The 21131-nt window shown below is 37.2% G+C and overlaps 1 protein-coding gene across 1 annotated transcript; it reads right to left on the reverse strand.

The window, feature by feature from the left end:
* Positions 1 to 1186: 1186 nt before the first annotated feature.
* Positions 1187 to 20797, reverse strand: ILA (putative protein kinase regulator ILITHYIA). Its single transcript, XM_048111000.2, has 60 exons — positions 20633 to 20797; positions 18806 to 19191; positions 18579 to 18710; positions 18094 to 18475; positions 17817 to 17963; positions 17474 to 17658; positions 17246 to 17372; positions 17047 to 17120; positions 16731 to 16807; positions 16450 to 16486; positions 16200 to 16366; positions 15591 to 15774; positions 15354 to 15431; positions 14898 to 15017; positions 14741 to 14800; positions 14531 to 14656; positions 14342 to 14453; positions 14084 to 14253; positions 13291 to 13593; positions 13085 to 13201; positions 12901 to 13002; positions 12666 to 12815; positions 12381 to 12545; positions 12124 to 12300; positions 11751 to 11873; positions 11501 to 11581; positions 11312 to 11428; positions 10897 to 11069; positions 10452 to 10529; positions 10214 to 10361; positions 9569 to 9691; positions 9391 to 9447; positions 9213 to 9323; positions 8903 to 9094; positions 8671 to 8844; positions 7922 to 8032; positions 7762 to 7831; positions 7590 to 7668; positions 6920 to 7022; positions 6661 to 6831; positions 6441 to 6563; positions 6242 to 6355; positions 5880 to 5986; positions 5752 to 5803; positions 5561 to 5667; positions 5431 to 5490; positions 5232 to 5346; positions 4642 to 4752; positions 4392 to 4529; positions 4197 to 4319; positions 3982 to 4053; positions 3668 to 3780; positions 3403 to 3561; positions 3214 to 3310; positions 2960 to 3142; positions 2563 to 2757; positions 2146 to 2325; positions 1912 to 2044; positions 1665 to 1743; positions 1187 to 1533 (listed from the first exon to the last, which is right to left on the reverse strand). The coding sequence occupies exons 1-60, from the start codon at positions 20733 to 20735 to the stop codon at positions 1494 to 1496; spliced, it is 7893 nt and encodes a 2630-aa protein (XP_047966957.2). The 5' UTR covers positions 20736 to 20797; the 3' UTR covers positions 1187 to 1493.
* Positions 20798 to 21131: the final 334 nt, after the last annotated feature.

Below are 21131 nucleotides of genomic sequence, written 5' to 3' on the forward strand. Positions count from 1 at the left end.
AAAGATTATAATAATAAAATTTTAGATGTCTTGCACTAGGGAATCAATTAAATAATAAAATAAGTTTTTGAAAATTTTTATAGAATTGCGTACGTGGGGGAGGCTTCTATTCTGTTTTCTTGTGGGGAAAATTCCTTGTTCCAAGCTACAAAAGCGATCATCTCCATGTGGGCTTACATCTTAATCCACAATCTTTAATGCACAAAAATATTAAGTAAATATTTATTAATTGTTTTGAGCCTACTATCTTCTTGAATCTCGAATAAATTCATCCAAAATAATAGTTTTTGGAGGTGTCAGCTTCTTTAACTCTCCATGCCTGGAAGTCTGGGTTTTTGACTCACACAATTTCATGTGCACAATGACTTTTATGTCCTCTTAGTATTAAATAATTTATTGTAGTACTGATTATTATTTAATTATTACAACTTTGTTGAGATTTGAATGCACCTTCCATGACAGGAACCAACGGCAACGCCCAATTCAGTACATATCCTGCTTATAGATATTGAAGGTACTATTGAAGAAGACAAAAAACTAAGTAAAGCTCAAGTCATAATTAACAACAAGAATGCTAATTTTAAAAAACTACTACCTCCGCCCCCAAAATTTTGACATATTTTGACCCGACACAGGTTTTAAGAAATGTAATGAAAAATTAGTTGAAAAAGTTGGTGGGACGTGGATCCTACTTTTAAAGTACTCCCTCCGTCCCATTGAAGATGACCCACTTTACTTTTTAGTTTGTCCCAACTAAGATGACCCATTACTTAAAATGGAAACACCTCTATCTCTACTTTATTCCATCTCTCTTACTTTACTCTCTCCTCTCAACACACAAAATAAATTTGCATAAAATCCCGTGCCGCCCAAGAAAGGGGTCATCTTCCTTGGGACGGAGGGAGTATTAATTTTATAATAAAATGTGAGTAGGAATGAGTTAGTTGAATATGAGGTCGACTCCCGAAAATGGTAAAAAGTGAAGTACTTAAAAATTGGACATGAAATAGATGGGATTTTTATGTCACTTTCATATTTCCTCGACTTCAGTGTAGAATGCAGTGATACATTATTTAACACAATCAATGTCATAATGCATAAAGCAGTTAAATGTTTGTATCCAATGTATAAAGAGGGGGCTAAAATCACTAGGAACAAACAAACGCACACATTATAAAACATGTCGTAAAACTAAAAACCCAATAATTTTATTACTCAAAAAGATAATTTTATATAGAAAAAAGCATGCTCACTCAGAGTTTCCAGTTTCAAAATGGATGCCTACAAAAGTTACAGAAGCAATAACACATCTATTTGGGAACAAGTATACCGCATATGCTGCTAACGGGTGCGTATATTAGTGTAACGTCTCTCAACAAATAGGACATGGGGGAAATCGGCTTTCGCCCTCGCCCCTCTGGCATTCTTTGCCCCTCGAGAGTCAAAACATCACCGATAAACAGCCAAGTCGTATTAGCCATCAAAAGGGTGAATCAGCCGCTAATCTCATCTTCACCATCTTCACTATCATCACTGCATCAACACAGCCGGTTAACACAATTGTGTAAAATCAAGAACTTTTTAAGGAAGTAAAAGTTCTGTTTTTGTTATTGCACACAAGGCAAATGAGGGGTTTATATAAAAGTGAGAACAAAATTCCTTACCTGTGTTCTGGAAGCTTTGCTATTCTTCGAGCATCCAACCCGGTAATATATTTTTGTGCAGCTTGAACATATTCCGTACCTGTAAGAAAGTATGCAGGAAGAACAGGAGTTGGACGCAATATAAAGCAGGGATTCATCTATCGTAAAACTTGAGCAAAAATTCAGAATCCAAGGGTCCACTGCTGGGCAAGAGATATTTAAAAATAGCTTACGATTTGAAGCAAACAAGAGAAGTAGAGAGGTGTACCCTTTGACAGTAGGAAGCAGTGTAGTGCACATCTTTCAGCAGCTAGCCTAACAGGTGTAGAGCTATCCTTTAAACATTCACCAAGCGCAGGTCCGAATAAGGAAACATGAAGTATGATCCCCTGTGGATTAGCCTACACAAGATTTCAGTGAGAATTAGATTACAATTTGAACATTTTACTGAAAAAGTATGTAACATTGTGCTATTCTGGTGATAATCATAAAAACACTGTACTTTGGCCACTTTCTTCAAAGAACTCAAGGCCCGTCTTCTCACTTCACTTGAGTCATCTTGGATTGCCAACACCAAATAGCTCATTGATGCCAAATGTGCAGAACTGTTTGAAGGATCGATCTGGTTCTGATGTAGTAGAAGTCTTCCGAAAGCTCGAACAGATGATTCACGAACAGGGAACTACAGAAAAACCAATGTTTTAGATCCACAAATAGCTGAGTAAAGAAACATCTACTAAGAATATCATACTATCCTAAACCACTCTACGGAAACTTATAATAACATATCACAAGTGGGGCACATATATTTCATTTTCTCTAATTATATATATTTATGATGACAACGACGTTCAGAAGAGTTATAGTGAGTTCACTTAATGCCAGTTCTGAAGAGTTTAATCAGTCCTGAACACTATACCTTATCATCCTTCAATGAACTTTTCAGCGCATCAACTATGTCTGTAAACAATGAAGAAGCACAAATTATGGCAGCATTATATCTAAGCATGGATGATATGGCTAGAGTTGATCCATGTCTTGTTGTCCATGTTGACGACGAGGAGGAATCTACTACTTCCACGAGTGTTTCAGAAACTTGAGCGCCTTCCAAGTACTGTTACAGATTACCATCGCAGTTAACACCAGCAACTTCATATTATGTACTTAAAGAAACAAAATATAAACCTTTTTTTTGTAAATAATAATACGCATACAGAAAGATTCATGTGCAAGAAAGGACGCCCAAAGCCACATACAGGATATTTACAAGCCGAAAAAATCTTAAGAGAGACATTAAAAAGAAGATAGCTTTTAACCTGCAATAAAAATCCCAAAATCCCAGCTGCTGGGCTTCGTATTTGATCATCTTCACTGTATAACATATCCTTAATCTGAGTGTGGAGACGGGATATAACAGCACTACTCAAACTTTTTCCAGCATTCTTAATAACACCATCCAAAGCTGTTAATATTGCCTCCTTGACTGCAGGATCTGATGCCTGGTACAAGCACCGAGCTAGGTTATTTTCTAGAGCCAATGCGAAGGAAAATAAACAAAATATGGCAATACCTGAAGACCAGACAAAAGATCACCAACTAATGGATCAATCCTTGTACTGAGAGCACTAAGCTTTCCTAGGGCAACTGCAGCACTTGAACGAATAGTCCTGCAAAAACAGTTCTACGTAAGCACAAAATAGGAGCTGGGGAAACAAACTTGGTAGCTAATATTTGAATAGAGCGAATCAAATGAGCTGACCTTGTATTGTCTTGTAGGCATTTAACAAAAGTAGTTTGAAGTTGGGGAAGGAAAGGCTTTAGAGCCATTCCACCTTTTTGTATCATGATGGTCAAAGTTGATAAAATAGCACTTTTCACTTGCCATGGAAAACGGTCTCCTATAATGCGAATCAGTGGACTGGAAATAACAATTACAGCCATATCAGGTTTCCATTAAATTAAGAAGTCACTAACTAATGATGGAAGTAGGGAAAATAGTCCATGAAAAGAATCATACAACATACCCAGTAATTGGAATAACAAATTCACGCAGGGCCTTTTCACTTGTGACTTCTATCAATTCTCCAAGACCCAATGCTGCTTGTTCTCTTAATTCAGCAGATCCACTTATGAGACCCTACAGCACAGAAATTGTACCAAGGAATTTACGACTAGCAATAATAACTGCTCAAAGAATAAGGATAAAACCATACATATACAACCTTATTAACTATTCTCTTCTACCCACAAACAAAACACATGTATATATATCATACACCACCTCAAGTGAAGATCACAAATAGATTTCCACTTCCAGAAAATTCGATGTAGTTAGTACCTGAAGAAAGATGGGTAACACAGGTTGAAGTGCCTTAGGAAGACAGAATCCAGGTATCAGAACTGGTCCTCCCTGTGAATGTGGAACAAAGGGTCACAACTTAAACAGATATAAACAATCCACAATAATCAAATATAACAATATAATTCCTTATAACGTGATTTTGAGATGTCTTCCACCAGCTGCATTCAGAAAAAGAGGAGCATTAAACTTACTCTCTTTTTCCTGCGTTCTTTGTCCCTAGCTGTTGAGACTGCATCGCGAACCAGCTTCATATACGAAGGAAGAACCTCTTTAGGCACCGAGCCTACAACCCTCAACAATGCTTCCCAAGCAGCCTGTAGGAAAAACAGGAGTAGATGAAATGCGAACTCACAATGTGATTGAGTAGATTTTCATTTAATAATTACCGCAACTGTAGCTGAATCTGGATCACTAAGCAAAACTATCAAGGTAGATATCATGTTTGGTGCTTCATCGGCCAGATACAATTTGCTATTTTGGAAGAAATATCCAATCAGATATGACGAACTTCTTCTTATTGAGCCCTGGAAAGTAAACCATTTTATCAGAATTTGTTTGTAACAATTGTATTAGTTGCTATTCTGGACACTGACTCAAGTTCAACAATATCAATAGTCAGATAGTCAAAAATCGTGCCTGATTATCAGAAGTGCCTTTCAGAAGCTCTGAAATCAAAGACTCGATGCCTTCCTCATCTATAACCAAGACAACTGTTTCTGCTGCCTTTTTCGCCAACTTCTGGACATCCTACGATTTCACAGAAAAAAAGTATACGGTAAGACATAAATAAGGCTATTGCAGAGGAAGAGCATGCAACACCCTGTACACAAATAACTAATACTCTGTCCGTCAGCCATTTAAAGAACCATTTTGACTCGGCACGGGTTTTAAGAAATTGCTTGACTTTGTGAAGAAAAGTAAATTGAGAAATTAAATGAGATGTGGGACCCATTTGTAGTATTAGTTTTATAATGGATTGTGCGAGTAAAAAGTTTGTGGAATATGGGGTAAGTATACTAAAAGGGAAAAAAGTAAATGGTTCTTTAAATCATGGACAACCCAAAATGGAAAAATGGCTCTTTAAATGGTGGACACTGGACAGAGGGAGTAAATCTCTTAAATTTCCAGATAATTAATCAACTAATATACTTCCATACATAAAACTTGCAAGTCATTGGTAAATTTAACTTCATATGTTGTGGGGGATGCCTGAAGCAAATACATACCTCATCACTATCACTCATTGCTGCAAGTAAAGCAGGCAGTATTGTACCAAGATGGAAATCAAGACCAGGCCCCGCAACCTCCGCTAGAGCTCCTAAAGCATGGGCATTGAATGCGCTGTAGGCAAATCGAAGTATGTAAGTCAAGAATATGAGTTAATTATATAAAAGTACAAAGCAATCTGTAAATTATTGCACTTACGATAGTGGAAGGTGAACAAGCTTTGGTAGTATATGAGGCAGCACAGCAGTGGTCCTGACACTATATTTGACAATGATAGTTTAGTACAACAGGCGTAAATGTAAGAATAATAAGGAACCATGTAAAATACCTCAAGATTTGTTTTAGGCCATCAAGAGCAGTATCGGACGTTTTTTCATCTTCCAAAGCATGAAGAAGTGTAGGAACTATTTCATCAATAGCCTGCAAACCAGCACTCTACACACCCCAAGACAGCTTTCACATCATGAGTTTGTCCATTAAAGCAGATAATTTTTTTCGTAGGTAACTAGAAAGGCATACCTTGTACAGGGTACTGAATGCAGTTCCTGCAGACTCCCGAACCTCATGTGTGCTGAAAGAAACACATAAAAGAAGGTTGTCAGTAATCTGCACTAAAATACCCAATAGATGAGGACAACACTAAGTACCTGTCACAAAGAGCAGTCCGGATCGTTGGGATGAGTTCATCCATGAAAGTCAGCAACTGACTCTTACCAGCGCTGGCCATCACTTCACTTAGACCAATACATACACCCTGCACCTCATACGGGTAAATACTTTACGCAAATAAATGCCAAAAAAAAACCAGAAAGGAGGGAGGGAAAACATGGTCAACACATCCATTCAAAACAAAAAAACTCCCAGCAGCAACAATATGCCAGTTTATAAATAGCAGCAAAACAATTTTATTTCCAATACCCTAGTTGATTGATCACTTCTTAAAGCATAAACATCACTTAAACAACAATAGTGTAAGTTGAAAGGGGCACAGAAAGAGAAGAAACCGCACTTGTCTTCTACTAGGATTAGGATCGCTGAGACCTTCAGATAAAATAGGAATAATTAGGGGAAGCACTCTTTCACCAAGCTTTCTGACAAGCTCGCCCAATGACCTTCCAGCAACCTGATGATTATAAGAAGAGCAATTTAAATAATATTTATACTCCATGCCTTTGATTATCTTAAAAGATAGGGATCTGATGAGGAACCTGTCGCCTCTCTGAAGATGATGAAGCCAGAGAAGCGATTAGTGTGTTCATTAAAACTGGCATTATTTCCTTGAGGGTTTTTGGAGTATTTGCAACTATGGTTTTCCAGACATGCAGTGCAGCCTGAGTAGAACATAGGGTTACAATGTCAAAATTCTAACACAGGAAAACTTGGAGAGCAAATCTTGCATCACAGGTCAACATGAAGTTAATAACATACCTGCCGTACAACTAAGCTGACATCTGTGCGAACCATATATAATGCAGCAAGAACTTCATTACGTTTATCTTTTCCAAGTACTTCAATAATAGCCCGTCCATGAGCTTCAGTGCTAGAACCTTCATCATCACTGCCGCCTTCCAAAAGGGCTTTCCCAGAGGTTCCAGCAACCTAAACAAAGATAATAACAAAACCTGAAGTTGCATTCTAACTTTCTAAGACAAAATGAAGATAGAAAGGACTATGGAAGCACGCACACCTTAAACAAAAGATCGCCCAATAATTCCACAGAACTCTGCCGAATACGCCAACTATCATTGAATATGCCATCCTCTACTGCAGGAAGGAGCAGAGGCAGAGACCTGAAACAATGAAAAGGCAATTTTAGTTTAAAATGAATGCATATATGTCTAAGCATAATGCCATAAGAGTTGTCTTTTGGCTAGAGTATACATCATTACATCCATGCTATGCCCTATTCCCCTCCCCCCAACAGTGGATGCATGGTGCATAACAATTCTTATTTCATCCACTTGCTGCCAAAACTACTTGGATGACCAACCATTTAAATATTTCTACCTGAGACCAATCTATCAAATGATCCTTTTCCAGTCCCCCCCCCCCCAAAACCAAAATTCATAAATGTACTTCCAAGCAATTCAGTATGCAGAATGACAAGCTTAAAGGGTATAATTTTACTGTGAATTACTCCCTCTGACTCACTAATAATATCCCCTAAAAATTGTCTTAATAAGTGGGCCCCTTCAATTCATGGCCATAATAAAATGCATTCCTTAATCTATGTGCCCAAAGCCACCCAAATGCAGATGGAGGGAGTATAAACATAACTACAGAGCCACCCAGTTAATGCAGATGTAAATAACAATTTATCATTGAGGAAAAGAAAAATAATTCTGAGAAGATCATACGTAGTTGCATAATGTTCAACCAGGACATGCCCAGCACTGAGAGCTGCTTCTCGTACTGACTCATTCTCATCAGCAAGGCCTGGGAGATGCAAAAACATAATATTACTGAATAGGGTCAAGTATACAGCAGGTCAAAAACAATTGCAATAGACACTCATTTATAGGGCCATACCATCAAGAATAGCAGGTAAAACCTGTTGCAAGTACTTCTGAAACTGAACACCTAAAGATCTTGGCAGATACTGCAGGAAGCATAAAGGATTTTCATCAAAATAACGTACCCAAATATATATAAAAAAATTAGCATGACCATGGCATAGTCAATATCTAACCTTGAATAGTGTTAAGTAACCATCACGAACTGGAGCTTTTGGATGAGAACAATTCCGAATAATATCAGGAAGTAAGGCCTCAAAATACTGTGTCCCAAGTGCTGCCAATACCTGAAGAAGAAAGAGATAAAATACTGCATCATTATTCTAATTTAGACAAAGGAGAAAGAACAAGAGTAATACACTGACCAGTACTAACTACTATTACAGAGCAAGAACCAATAAAAACATTCTAACGAAGTTAAGAGACTCCCGTCAAAAAATGAGATTCAATGTTGATGCTTCATTCAATTAGTTGGAGAGTTCTATATACGAGTGTCACTTTAAGTCACACAGCTAACCACTTGTAAAACTGGACAGTCAACAGTTTTATATGTGAATCTTCTAAAGCAGTTTTATACATGACCTTGTTGCCCACACAACTTAATCTATTTCAAAGATAATCTTCTTGTCTCTTACTCCCTCCATTCCATAGTACTGGAGTCATTTTCCTTTTTAGTAAAAGTCAACACAATTCTTCTCACTCACTTTACTCTCTCTTCCTTTATTCCCTATTCATCTTTCTACCTTTATCATTTCCTACACTATTCTTCCTTTTTAGGAGTATGTTTTTACATAATGTAATATAGGTATGGATTATATCAACAGTTCAACACATAGCTATCAAGCAACTTTGATGAAGACAATTTTGACATTAACGCAAAACTACAAAAGCAAAGAAATATGATAGATTAAGATAATGTTCTAACCTCACTCAGCCCTTGAGCTGCTCCTGACCGCTCAACATTGCTACCATCAGACTTCAGGGTGTCTAATAACCAAGGAACAAGGTCTGGGAAGTTATCTTCTCCCATTCCTCTTATGAGAGAACCAATGGCTCTGGCGGCGACTGCTCTAACTTCAGGGATTGGATCAACCAGGACCTGTTACATAGCAAGTTAGAAAATTCATACAAGAAAACTTTCTAACACAGAGGATTACCTTTTTCACTTCAGGTAGAAGTAAGCCTATGTAAGGAATCATATCCTTTGGCTCTGTAACTAAAGAACACATGTTTCCAGCGATTTGAGCAGCTTTCTTTTTGGTCTCTGCACCTCTCTCCCTAAGCCCTCTATGAACAATGGGCACCAATAATGCAAGAGAAGGAGCATCTATAGTATTAATGAAGGTAGTCTGCAAAATTCAGTAGCCATTAGGTAGTCTGAAAATTCCAGAAAAGCCATTGAAATCTAATGTAATGACGCAAATCCAATGCATACATCCATTGAAAGCATACAGATGATATATTTACCTGCAGAAGGATATCAAGTGAATATTTTGTATAATCATTAGGATCTGTGAGGCCCATCATAAGAGTGGGGACAAGAGCTGCTATTTCCGGATTCTTAATCACTTCCCCAACCTAATTGAAACAGCTCATCAATATATGTATCAATGCAGTTATTGAGACTTGATTAATATTTAATTACCTGCCGGAGAGCAGTTTGTCCAGCTGATTGGACTTTGGGGTGAGTATCTGTTAGAACCTGGAAAATAATCACGAAAATTGCTCAAGTACAAGAGCTCATACAGTTCTTAACTGAAATTTTGGGGTGCGTTCATAAAGAATCAGCTAAACAGAAATGCACTTTTGCACTCTTTACAGACCTCAGTCAACTTTGGCACAATCTTGGGCAGACATTGAGACAGTTGCTGTGGAGCACAGTACGCCATAGCACCTAGTAGCTGTACACTGCTTTGCTTTGTTCTCCAGGCTTTATCTTCAAGGCCCTAACTCAAGAAATAATAGTTTGCAGTCATTCTCTACACCAACAGATTGTTACTGTAGAGCACTGATTAGAGATGAAACATAGCATGTCAAACATATGCCAAGGTGGTATGCTAGAAGAAAAAGTCCTAGTTAACAAAGATACATAGGAACATGCAGAATAACCAAGAAAATTAATAATGGGAGCTCCGACAAAAAGAAAAAGGCCTAGTAAAATCTTAACCTATTAAAAGGCTGCTTTTGGTGCTCTAGCTAAGGAGACAACAGTAAATTCACTAGTAGTAAGATTAAACTGTTATAGATATAGCTTGGGGCATCATTTTCTCAACAGAATACAGTTTAGGAATTGAGGAAGAAATGCTTTAGAATCAACATTTAATCAATCCTGGCTTTCATGAAATTAGCACTCTACCGGACAGTGGACACTTATAATCAACCAAACCTCTTAAATATATCAAAATCAGTAAGAGTACTGTAAATTTATAAAATCAAGTTCATGGGCAATGTAATCTGAGTGTGAAGACCTTTAAAAGGGATGGTAAAACAAGTTTGACTCCTTGAGCACTAAGTCGAGACATCATTGCACGGGCTGCACCCTCAGCAGCATCTCGCACGGCAATAACTTGATCAGAGAACGATACCAGGAGCAGGGGTAGCATTTGAATCACATACCTGAAAGGGAGGAGGTGTAGGGAATTATCCATAAATTCTCCCAGGATTCATGGTGATAAAAAAATCACAAGACAATAACTATAAACTCACGGCTCAAATACTCTCCCAAGCTTGTCACAGAAACATTCAAAAGCGAGCAAAGCTCCCTCTCGGCTTTTAGCAGAGTTTCTGCAACAAAAGAAGTATGATATGAAGCCAGTAGAAAATATATCATGAAGCCCATAGATTGTGTAAAGAGCTGATATCTACAAAGGAATGAATTTTTTTGGGGAGGAGGTTGTCATGATAACATCGAAAGCATATAATCAAATTGATGATGTGCTTTAGGCCATCCAGTTAATTTGATAGGTTTCTTTCAAAATCATCAAAGGAAATCATTTACTCTTTAGCTGGAACTTTTCCAGTTTGAATTTTGTAAAATATTGGCTGATGCCACAAACTGCTCATGATCCTGCAACACTAATATTACAATGTAACAAGGATTCTACCAAATGTTTGAAGTACAAAACACCAGAAACAACTCATAGAAACAGACCTGTCAGAAAGACCATCACGTAAGGCTGTCATAACATTATACTTCTTCAGACATGATATTCTAAATCCTTTAACTACTCCAGCAAGTCCAAATGCTGCTCCCCGGCGCTCACCATATTTGTCACTCTTCATCAGCTTAACAAGCAGTCTGGAAATAAGAGCCCCTGCTTCTTCCTGAGGCCATACCACACCATAAATGTAAATTTACTTGAAAAAAGAGGTAAGGGGAAAATAAAAAGCTACAAAAGCAACCAAAGAATTGTATAAAAAATTACTAAAACCAGGCAGGAAAAAGTAGACCACTAGACTGCGAAAGAGAAAGCAGTAGAAATAGCAGCTGATAACTGCTCATGACAGTCATAGGTATACATAGAAGTAACAACTATTAGCACCACTAATCTAGCGTCCCAGGATACCTGCTTTGATTGCATTAAAGGTGCAAGGCAAGAGGAGACTGCGCGTTGCACAGACTCAGAAGGTGTGTCCAATACATCCAACAGCTTCTCCACAACAGCATGAACTTTCGGATCATCCTGGAAATAATAGGAATTTTCAGGCTAGGCATCTACTTCACTATAATAAGTTTTTAAGGGAATGGTTAAGACCTTCGACAAGTGTTTTGCCAGTGCTCCTGTGAATATAACCACACCTTCACGTACCAAGTCATATTTCTCCTCATCTGGTGCCTGTAAAATTTATTCCAAACAAAGGCAGGAATATTATTTTGTTCAGAATGTGCCTGAATGCAGATGTTCAAATATAAACAAGATGCTGACATCCAGAGATAAATCATAGAAAGTACAAGCATGTGAAGAAATTAGTGCATAAAGATGAAACATATAGGATAGGAGAGACCTTCTTGTTCAGGAAATTCTCAAAGATGGGAAACAACAAGGAAACGTTATCTTGGCCATGCTTGTCAATAATCAAAATTCCAGCATCAACCATTCTTCCACGAACATCAATATTGGGATCAGCCTGAATGCTCAATTCAGTCAGGTTCAGATAAAAGGGAGGTGATTAAACAATAAGCCAGATAAGTAGCATTTTACAAGTCAAATATAAGAGTTTGCCCCATATATTCATAAAAACTACACAGTTCATTCCATTTGAGTAGGCTATAAAATCGAAGTTACTATATAACTCAAGGAATATAGTCAGAGTAAGCAAAACTAAAGCTAGACAGGTTGATATCAACAATGCAATGCAAGTGATGGAATATGAGTACCAAGGCTCGAGATATCAGAAAAGTCATCACAACAGGAAGATCTTTGGTTCGGAGGACATCTGCCACACTGTGTAATGCCAGGGCTATCCCTTGTCTACCTAGCCAACCAGTGGTAGTGTTCTCCCCACCAAATCCAGCATCACGAAGGTATAAAGAAAACAAGGTTGACAGAGATTCCTGAATAATTAAGAATAAGAAAATAGTGATAATGAATTGAGGATTTAGTCCAGGTTACATAAACTGGATTATTGTGTCACCTGTATCGTATCAGGCTTTTCATCCAAAGCAGCAGCAAGGGCCTCCGCCGCAGCAACTCTAACATTGTAATTAACATGTGAAAGTGCACCAAAAAGTACAGAGTAATCTGTACCAAATTCATTGCGGTAACAATCCCACACATCTTCCGCAGCTTCTGCAACCGACTAAACAACATAAATGGCACACAAGTTACTGTAAGGTTCTTTTAGTTTCCAGAGGGAAAAGAATCACGGAATAATTCCAGAGTATTACAAAGTAAACCATAACAAAACTAGCCTTACTACCTTATCGGAGTCGTGCAAAGCAAGCCATATGCTGGTCGCAACCTCAACATTTTGAGGAATTGAACAATTGGAGACAGCCGGAATGCACTTTACAGCATTTAAGCAGGCCATTCTGACATGAATATCTTTGGCATAAACACCAGACAAAGCCTATACAAAGACAAAATGAAATATAGTGAACCGCTCATATTTGTGATATAAATTGCTAGAATTAAAAACAATAATGGAGCCGTACGGGTGCTACTTCATCAGGATGTAGACCAAGGCACAATTCATTCAAAGCTGGGCTAATAGACGATTGGTAAGCAGGGACAACACCTAGAACATGGTAAAGAACCTGAAAAACATAGCATGAGTAACATAAGAAGCCATAAAATAAATGGTATAGTTTGATAGGTTGTCAAGCAACAAGGTCGTACTGATAGCATTCTAATCCTTGGTAGTGGCAACATAGGATCTATGTGCAAGAAGAGAATCTGGAGAACATCATCATGAAGACCTGTCTTCTTTGGAGACAAAAGTATCCTCTCAATTACCTGCACAATAATTCATAACACCAGAGCAAGTTCAAAGCATTGAAAGAAAGAGGAAGAATAGGAACAGCCAAAACTGCAGAGTAATTTACCGGGAAAATAAATGTAAACGAATCAACTGGAAGAGGCCCAGATTTGCAGGAGGTGGTTAAGCCACTGACTAAACGTTCAAAAAGGCCAAGTGATGGAGTTCCATCATGCTCCCCGTCACGAATCGATGGAAATAAGTCCCACAAGATACTAGTTTCTTCAGTAGCAGTCAGTCGTAATGCAGTTGCAATTTCAAGAGACCAATTGCAAAGAGGATCAATAGTGCATTTCGAAAGTTTCACTAGTGTCTCAAAGGCAGCATCACCTACAATTGGTGACCTAAGAAAAGGACTGACGAACTTGACCTGAAAATGATATTAAGTGAGATATATTACAATCAACCCAGATTCTGAGTCCATGTTTTCTAATATACAAACTGTGATACTAGATATTAAAATAAAGAAAGTAGAGTATATACAAGCTGAATTTTATTGTCTTCTATGATAATAAACGTCTCACCTTGGTAGAAAAATAAAGGGTCGAAGTGCTACATGTGCACCTCAATTTAGTACTTTCAGGGTATTTTAAGAACAAGAAAACTCATGACAAGACATTTTGAGAGATATTGGAACAAAAAATTTCCAGAGAAATACCACAATCAGCAGTATCTTCATATGCATCTTATTCTTCTTTTATAATCGAACTACTGAATCAAAAACATATAACTAAAATCTTCTAAGAACAAAATAGTGATACCTACAGATATGCTATAACTAGGTTATTATATTTATAGCTAATAGAGAGATAATCAAAAGATACTGGTAAGAGATTGGTAATGATGGAATAGGAACTAACCGAAGAAGGAAGCTGACTGTGAGTGAATATAGGATTAGCAATTGCCATTTCTCCCAAAGCTTTGAGCATCAATGAAATGTTGTGTTGAATTGACATGACCTTGTCACGAATATGACCCTCTTCCTTAAGCTGCAATTCACGGGCTTCTTCTTTAGAGGTTTTTGTCTTCTCTAGAAACAAAATTTCAAATATAAAAGGTCAGCATAAACTAAATAAAAGGTGATCGATATCCAAACAAATATGACAGATATAACTTGCCAGATTTTTTCATTGATTTTGGAGCATCTTTTTTCCCAGACACGGCATTGGGCACATCTCGTCTTAGAGATTGATTCGAACTAACAACTGAGTTATTAGAGCTAACTTGATCCTGAAAACATGCATTCCTCAGTAAAGACAATTAGAGCATCTCCAGACTTCCAATTGAAAAGATGGCATTTCACTAACCAGGTCATCATCCTTATCATAAATGCGGAAACGTCCTTTTGCTTGCTTCACATTCTTGGAGGCAACAGACTCCGCAATATAAACGCCTTGTTCGGTAGAAAGGACTCCCTCAGGAGTTCGGAAGATCTGGAACAGAAACTGAGAAATCAGTTATCCAATAAATAGCATCAAAAGAAAATGATGAAAAATAAAGTCTAAGGGTGAATTAACCTGAATATCAACTTCTGAGAGTGCGTCATGCGCAACACGATCTGGGAGATCAGCAAAGTACTGCAAAAAATATTCATGTAATAAGAGCCACAGATCACCATCTAGTTTTCTTCATCTAAATCATAGCAGAAAGAGCAGAGAAAGAGATGAAGCCAACCTTAGCAAATTGTGCATAAGTATCTGCTGGTATAATAGACATCAGCGTGGTCAAGGAGTTTAAAGCCGCTTCTTGCTCCATGTAGCTAAAACTCAACAATCCATTTGAGCCTAATAGTCCCTTCATGAACAAGTGAACTTTTAATAAGTCAAAAAAGCATACAATTTGAACTGTAAATAAAACACCATATAGGTGTCTTGCTTATCAAACGCAAATGGTCCATGATTGGGGTATCAGCTCCAAGAAATGCTTGAAGTGTATTCACTAGTTGACCTTAAAAAATAGGCTAAAAAGATAATGTATGTATAAAAATAAAAGCTAATAGATAATGTGGGTCTGAAAAATCCCCAAAACCAAACACAACCCAACTACAAAAGGATCAGACATGAATATTAATGCATGAATGACTCAGAAAGTTGGTAACAATTAACATTTTCAAACGAAAATGCAATTTACCTTGCATAACTTAACAACATCGGCAGTAATAAGACCAATCACATCAATTCCCGATTTCTGCAAACACTTATGCACCCTCTGAACAAGGAGAATGAATATTAGCACAATGTAACAGAAACAAATGATGCACACATCATCAATGGGGATGACTATCAAAACATGAAAATAACTTTAATTCAACCCATTCAGAGGCATCAAAACAGGTCCAACTAAAAGTGAATTAAGAAGAGAAAGTACCCTCCAAACTGAACTCCTTTCCCGAGTTCCAATGATGCAAGGGTGATGTACGCAAAGCAATAGCTGCACACAGGCATCTGGGCCTCTAGCAGAAACCACAGGTGCTATTACAACTAACGCCTTAACCAATACTTCAACTGATGGAAGGAAAGGAACTTGAGAGTCTGTCACATTTTCTGCATCACTGAATGAAGAAAATGATTTAGTAATGGGGGGGGGGGGGGGGAGCATCCCAGACAGGAGCAACTTCAAAGATATCAAATACATCAGATGCATGGTTTTTCAAAAACAGAACAACCAAAATGATAGCTGACGGGCTGAATCAAAAACCACAGAAGACAACAACAACCAAAAAAAATTATAAGTAAATCTCCGAGTGTTTCAACCGTCCTTAACATCTTAAGGTTGTCTGTACCCAGGATATGGAAATTTCGACAAGGAGCTTAGGTTATCGTATTCTGTTAGATAACACCGACACATTCAGGAAGGAAAGCTTGTATCCATTTTTAAATTTTATGGTTGCAACATGTGTAAATTCCTCTAGTGATTCGAATAAAAACCACACAAAGTAATGAATCATAAGAAAGAGTTATGTGGCAATTGAATTACCTCATCTTAAGATTAATAGCCTTTTCTCCAACAACAGAGAGATAACTCAAAAATTCGGGTAAAATAGCTTCAGCTAATACATTAGATGCACCAAGAATCTTCCTCGAAGTGCCATAGGCTGCTTTCCTTATTTCCCAATTCGGATGGCACAGCAAAAACAATATAAGCTGATGCATGAGATTAAACTATTAATAACAGAAAATCCTTTCAACAATCAACATAAGAAAAGGAGCGGCTTAATAGTAGTCACCTGTATGAATCCCTTGGTAGAAAAAGTATCCAATAGCCTGCACCATAAGATAAAGGTCAATTTAAAAAATTGGATTATTGGACATTAAAAGTAGTATGATAATACGTCAAATATTTTCAATAGCTTCAGATTAAAAATGCCAATTAATGTGGAACAAAAGCACGCGTGCACATTTCTGGAAAATATACAAGATAGATCTTGAAAATCAGAAGTTAAGAAGAGATTGGTATTCCTCATTTAATAATGTGCTTCAGTTCTACCACATGTCATATTCACCATACCTCTGGGAGTAATCAACAAGTAGAACCTCAACAAGGTCAATGCACGCCGCTAAGTCCTCAACTGGCAATTTTGATGCCTGCGAAAGTGAAATAATATTAGCTGACTGGATAGGAAAAGGTCCAAAACCAAATGTTAAGGCTTTCCTTATTTATAGCTGCAAAAAATATTTTAGGTGACATTTTTGAACCCCCCCATCGAATGCAGACCATGCATTCATCTAATTACTGAAAGAAAGCATGTTGAGTAATTCTTCACCAATTCTTTTCACAATGGCCATTATTTTGTCTTCAGAGGACTAAAGAAAACTGTACTGACCAAGGAAATTGGAATAATTGTTGGCTCATTCTGCGCTATCAATTGCCAGATTTTCTCCTTCGATATTGTTTCATCTATAGGAAATGAGATGTGAGAAACATGTGATACTGACAAGGAATCGATCTCATCAACAATGTATGCAACCAAGAAGTATGTGCAATGACGCAGCACACAAAACAAAAGCTAGAATAGTAAGCACCTGCTTTTACATCAACAGCAGCAATTTTCACCACGCAAAAAAGTGCAAAAATGCCATCCAATCTCTGGGCAGCTTTAGTAAAACCAGTCTTGACTAGTTGGAGAAGAGGCAGCAATAGGGATGACATCTATAGCATACAACATAAGATCTGAGCAAAAGGAGGAATAGTATTTTAAACTACAAAGAACAAAGACCCAGACTGTGTGCTACTGCTACATATAAAGTCACCTGGATAACAGCTTCAGCATTTCTACATACTAATCGCAAACAGCGAAGGAAACCTCTTCTCAGTGTTTCCTTCTCTTTGAGTCCAGAAACAAAGAAGGTAACTAACTCTGGGGGAATAGCATCCCCTGATTTAACAGCCCAGGATGCCAAGCAAGACAAAATTGCAAGCTTTACTTCTTCATTTCCTGCAAATCAACAAATTCAATAAGAGATAATACAGATTGTATACTTTCCATGCACATAACACCATTTCTGCAAAGAAGTCTATTCAGAAGAGGTCCAATTTTAACCTAAAGTTATCGTATGTATAGATGCATGTGATAGAGATTAAGCAAAGACCAACCATCTTCCTTGTAGCATGACAACAAATAGCTGCACACTGTTGGAAACAAGCTGCTAAAATATTTTCCTTCAGGAGCAGCTGAAACTTCTCTAAGTGCATTAACCATGCCAACTCTCTGGTATGGAAATGTAAGACGACCTTCCGAACCTGTTTGTATCAAGAATACATGTGATCATCAACCAGTATCATGAAATTTATTGATTGCAAGTCGAAGTTATTACAAGTTATTATCAGGTCCACTGATAACTATTAAAGGAACAAGCACATTTAGCCATACCTCCCAATATAGCTTTGATGGCAGTAAACATAGCTTCTATAGCATCTGGACTGCTTGACTTCTGGCTCAAGCACCTAACTATGCTCAAAGAAACAAGTCGTCTTCCTTCATCTGCATGCCTAGCCTGTGTTAGTACCACTGGGAGAGTTTCAGTTACATATTTACTCAAGTCGAGGTTGACGGATTGCAAAAGAACTCCAACTGATTCTAGAACAAGTTCTGGGTTTCGTTTCAACATCTTAAGAGAAGATGGGAGTATGGTGTTCTTAAAATCTTCATGCGACATATGAGTAAATAATGGAAGAAAAGCCTCACTGAGGCCCTTTGTGGGCTTATCTCTTGCATTAAGAACTGATGTAACATATAAGTCGAGAAACAAGTCCTGTAGAACCAAGGAAATGCAATAAGTTAACAAACCTAAAATCCTGAGAACTACGCACACGATTTGTTATACCACACTGCTAATAATGTATATAGTGAATTACCTTTAGTTTATCAAATGAAGAAGGATATGAATTAGCATAGTCAAGCATCAAATATAATAACGCTGGACTATCTTTGTATGGAATCCTTCCATCTTTCAATTCCTCTATGTACGCTTTATATATGCTTGGTGACTGAAAATTAAATTAAATGGAACAAACATTAGAAAATGACACAGCAAGGATATTAAATAACAGAAAATATCATACAAGGTAAATGAAAAGGAGACCTTAGTAAATAAATGAAAGCAGGTTTTCCTGCAAGCCCTTCTCACACCAAATGGTCCTTGCATGACCATATGAAGTACCAATGCCTGTGCTTGGGCTACCCTAGACAATCCATTCTTTGATAAGGTAGCAAACTGACTATGAATTAAGAGTATACAAGACCACTTTAGAAGCCTGTAACCTCCTGTCAGTGATTGGAACTTTGAATGCCTTTCCATGGCCTGTACAAGGGTTGCTGCAAAACTTTTCATAAATAAGTCTTTAGTCAAAGCTTTAATAATAACTTCGTCCACAGCTTTCCTTGATCCATGGTCATCATAGATGGGTAATGTTTGGAAAATTAAATCAACCAATATTGACACAAGCTCAGCAGTCATCTGCAAAGAGTCTGAAGAATCATATGTCAGAAAGTTAAAAAATATTTTTTTTTGACACCTAATGTCTAAAAATATTTATTGCCAAAGAAAAATACTTAGCAAGCAATGGCATATTTTCTTAATATGATTGAAATGAAAGCGTGCATAGAACAATAGACACCCTAAATAAAGGCATTGCAAGAAAATGAAATGCATAAAATGCTCCAACAAAACGGTTCTTTTTGCATCTCTACACAAAAGAAATTACATCAGGAGATACAAATCATTTTCATGAAGGGCTAATAGAAGATCGAGACCTATGAGCACCAATTACTTAAAGTTAGGTTGGTCAGCAATACACCAATACAAAAGGTAGCTAAATTGAATTACACTCCAAGAATGCACTATGGATTCTTTCCTACACAGAGTGACACCAGCAAGAAGTACTAAGATGGAAAATCTGGATGCAAACATCGCTACACTCTACTGTTCATCATTCTAAGCTATGTCGCTAAGCAACCTGTAAAAGACAAAAATAGAACGATTGTCTAAGAGAAGGACAGCCTTTACATTAAAATGGCAGAACTCTTAAATTTCCAGAAAAATATTAAACCTAGTCATGAATTCTTGTTTGCACAAAACTGTAAAGTTATCTAGGAGTCTAGGACAACCAAAAGATACCTAAAATTTTCAGTGCAGCCATTCAACTAACATGTTCGATATAACTGACTGAAGTAACTTAAATATCACACAAGTTCATAAATAATCTAAACCATATTTAAAACTCAACCATCAATAATTTGAAGTTTTTCATATTTAGGATAGAAATAAGTATCGAAAGTAACCACATATGAATCAAAAAGGCGCCTTTAAATTAAAAGCATGAGTAAGGACTGGCTTTTTGAAGATGATGTTTACTCCAACAATCCATCATTCTGTGATGTGGTTTTAAATATCACCTATGCCATCTACTACCAAACAAGGCAGGTTTTTTTCCATAATGCACAACACTTAGTTGACAATTGCATCTTCTTTGACATCAAATGATCAACCATAGTAATTCAGAGTTGGAAATGAATGAGAAAGTAGTGAATAAATCCAGTTTGCCGTCCTAGCTAGTCCGTAAAACCTAGGAGACGGTAGCAAAAGCTACAAATTTATTGATGACAGTCAAATGAATAAGAAAATTAACGATTCCATTCTCATATAACTAATTCAAATAACAGAATTAAGTGTTTCTAGAAATGAAAAACTACAATCCAGTTATTTCATTATGTACGAGCTAATACTCATTCAATCAGCTCTCCAACGACGAGTACGGAGTTTTCATGTGAAGCAGCTGAGCGATAAACCGCTTGCATGTGGAAAAGTCAAGGAATGCATAGAAACAGCAGCTACCACAAGCAGAGCACGCATTTAAATTCCGTAAAAATCATTGCAACACGGCGAGCATCCATCGAAAAGCTCTGGTACCTAAATTGTCGAGAAGTGGCGGAATCCGGTGGCGAAAGATCTCAATGCGGCGGCTGGTGGACGGCGTGGAGACCGTTGCGGCGATCGCCGTCAGCGACTCCATTGGATGAGCTTCCGTGGGTTCAAATTTAGGGTTTTAGGACTTAGAATCTGAGTGGACAAAATTCAGTGTTTTGACTCTTTTTAGTAAGCATCCTCTATTTATATTCATTTCTTTTAGAATTGTAGTACTTAATTTATTTATCTTTTAGTAAATTCAGTTTCTTTTATTTAAGTAGTATAATCCACTTATCGAAAATACATTAGCATTATGAAACACTTAGCATTGTATACAAACAAAAAAATGAAACTTTGGTAACTCAATATTGCGTATTTAAACTTGGTGGCTATTCTTAAATGTGTTACAAATTGTGTTTTTACATTAATATCAAAAATTGATCTTTATAGAAGTATATAATTCTATGGAGAATGCATCGTCACATAGTTCAAATTTGGTTAT

Source organism: Salvia hispanica, chromosome 3, assembly GCF_029641045.1.
Source record: "Salvia hispanica isolate PSC_SH4W2 chromosome 3, Shi_PSC_v1, whole genome shotgun sequence".
Classification (NCBI taxonomy): Eukaryota; Viridiplantae; Streptophyta; class Magnoliopsida; order Lamiales; family Lamiaceae; genus Salvia; species Salvia hispanica.

Bases quoted from the DNA above. Each gene is read 5' to 3' on its own strand.
- ILA (XM_048111000.2), bottom strand. From the start codon at position 20,735: ATGGAGTCGCTGACGGCGATCGCCGCAACGGTCTCCACGCCGTCCACC. The intron at 9,324-9,390 runs GTAATTAAATAT...TGTTTCAATTAG, and splicing joins GACAAACTGCTCTCCGGCAG to GTTGGGGAAGTGATTAAGAA. The intron at 7,023-7,589 runs GTATGATCTTCT...TCATTGTTTCAG, and splicing joins GTTGAACATTATGCAACTAC to GTCTCTGCCTCTGCTCCTTC.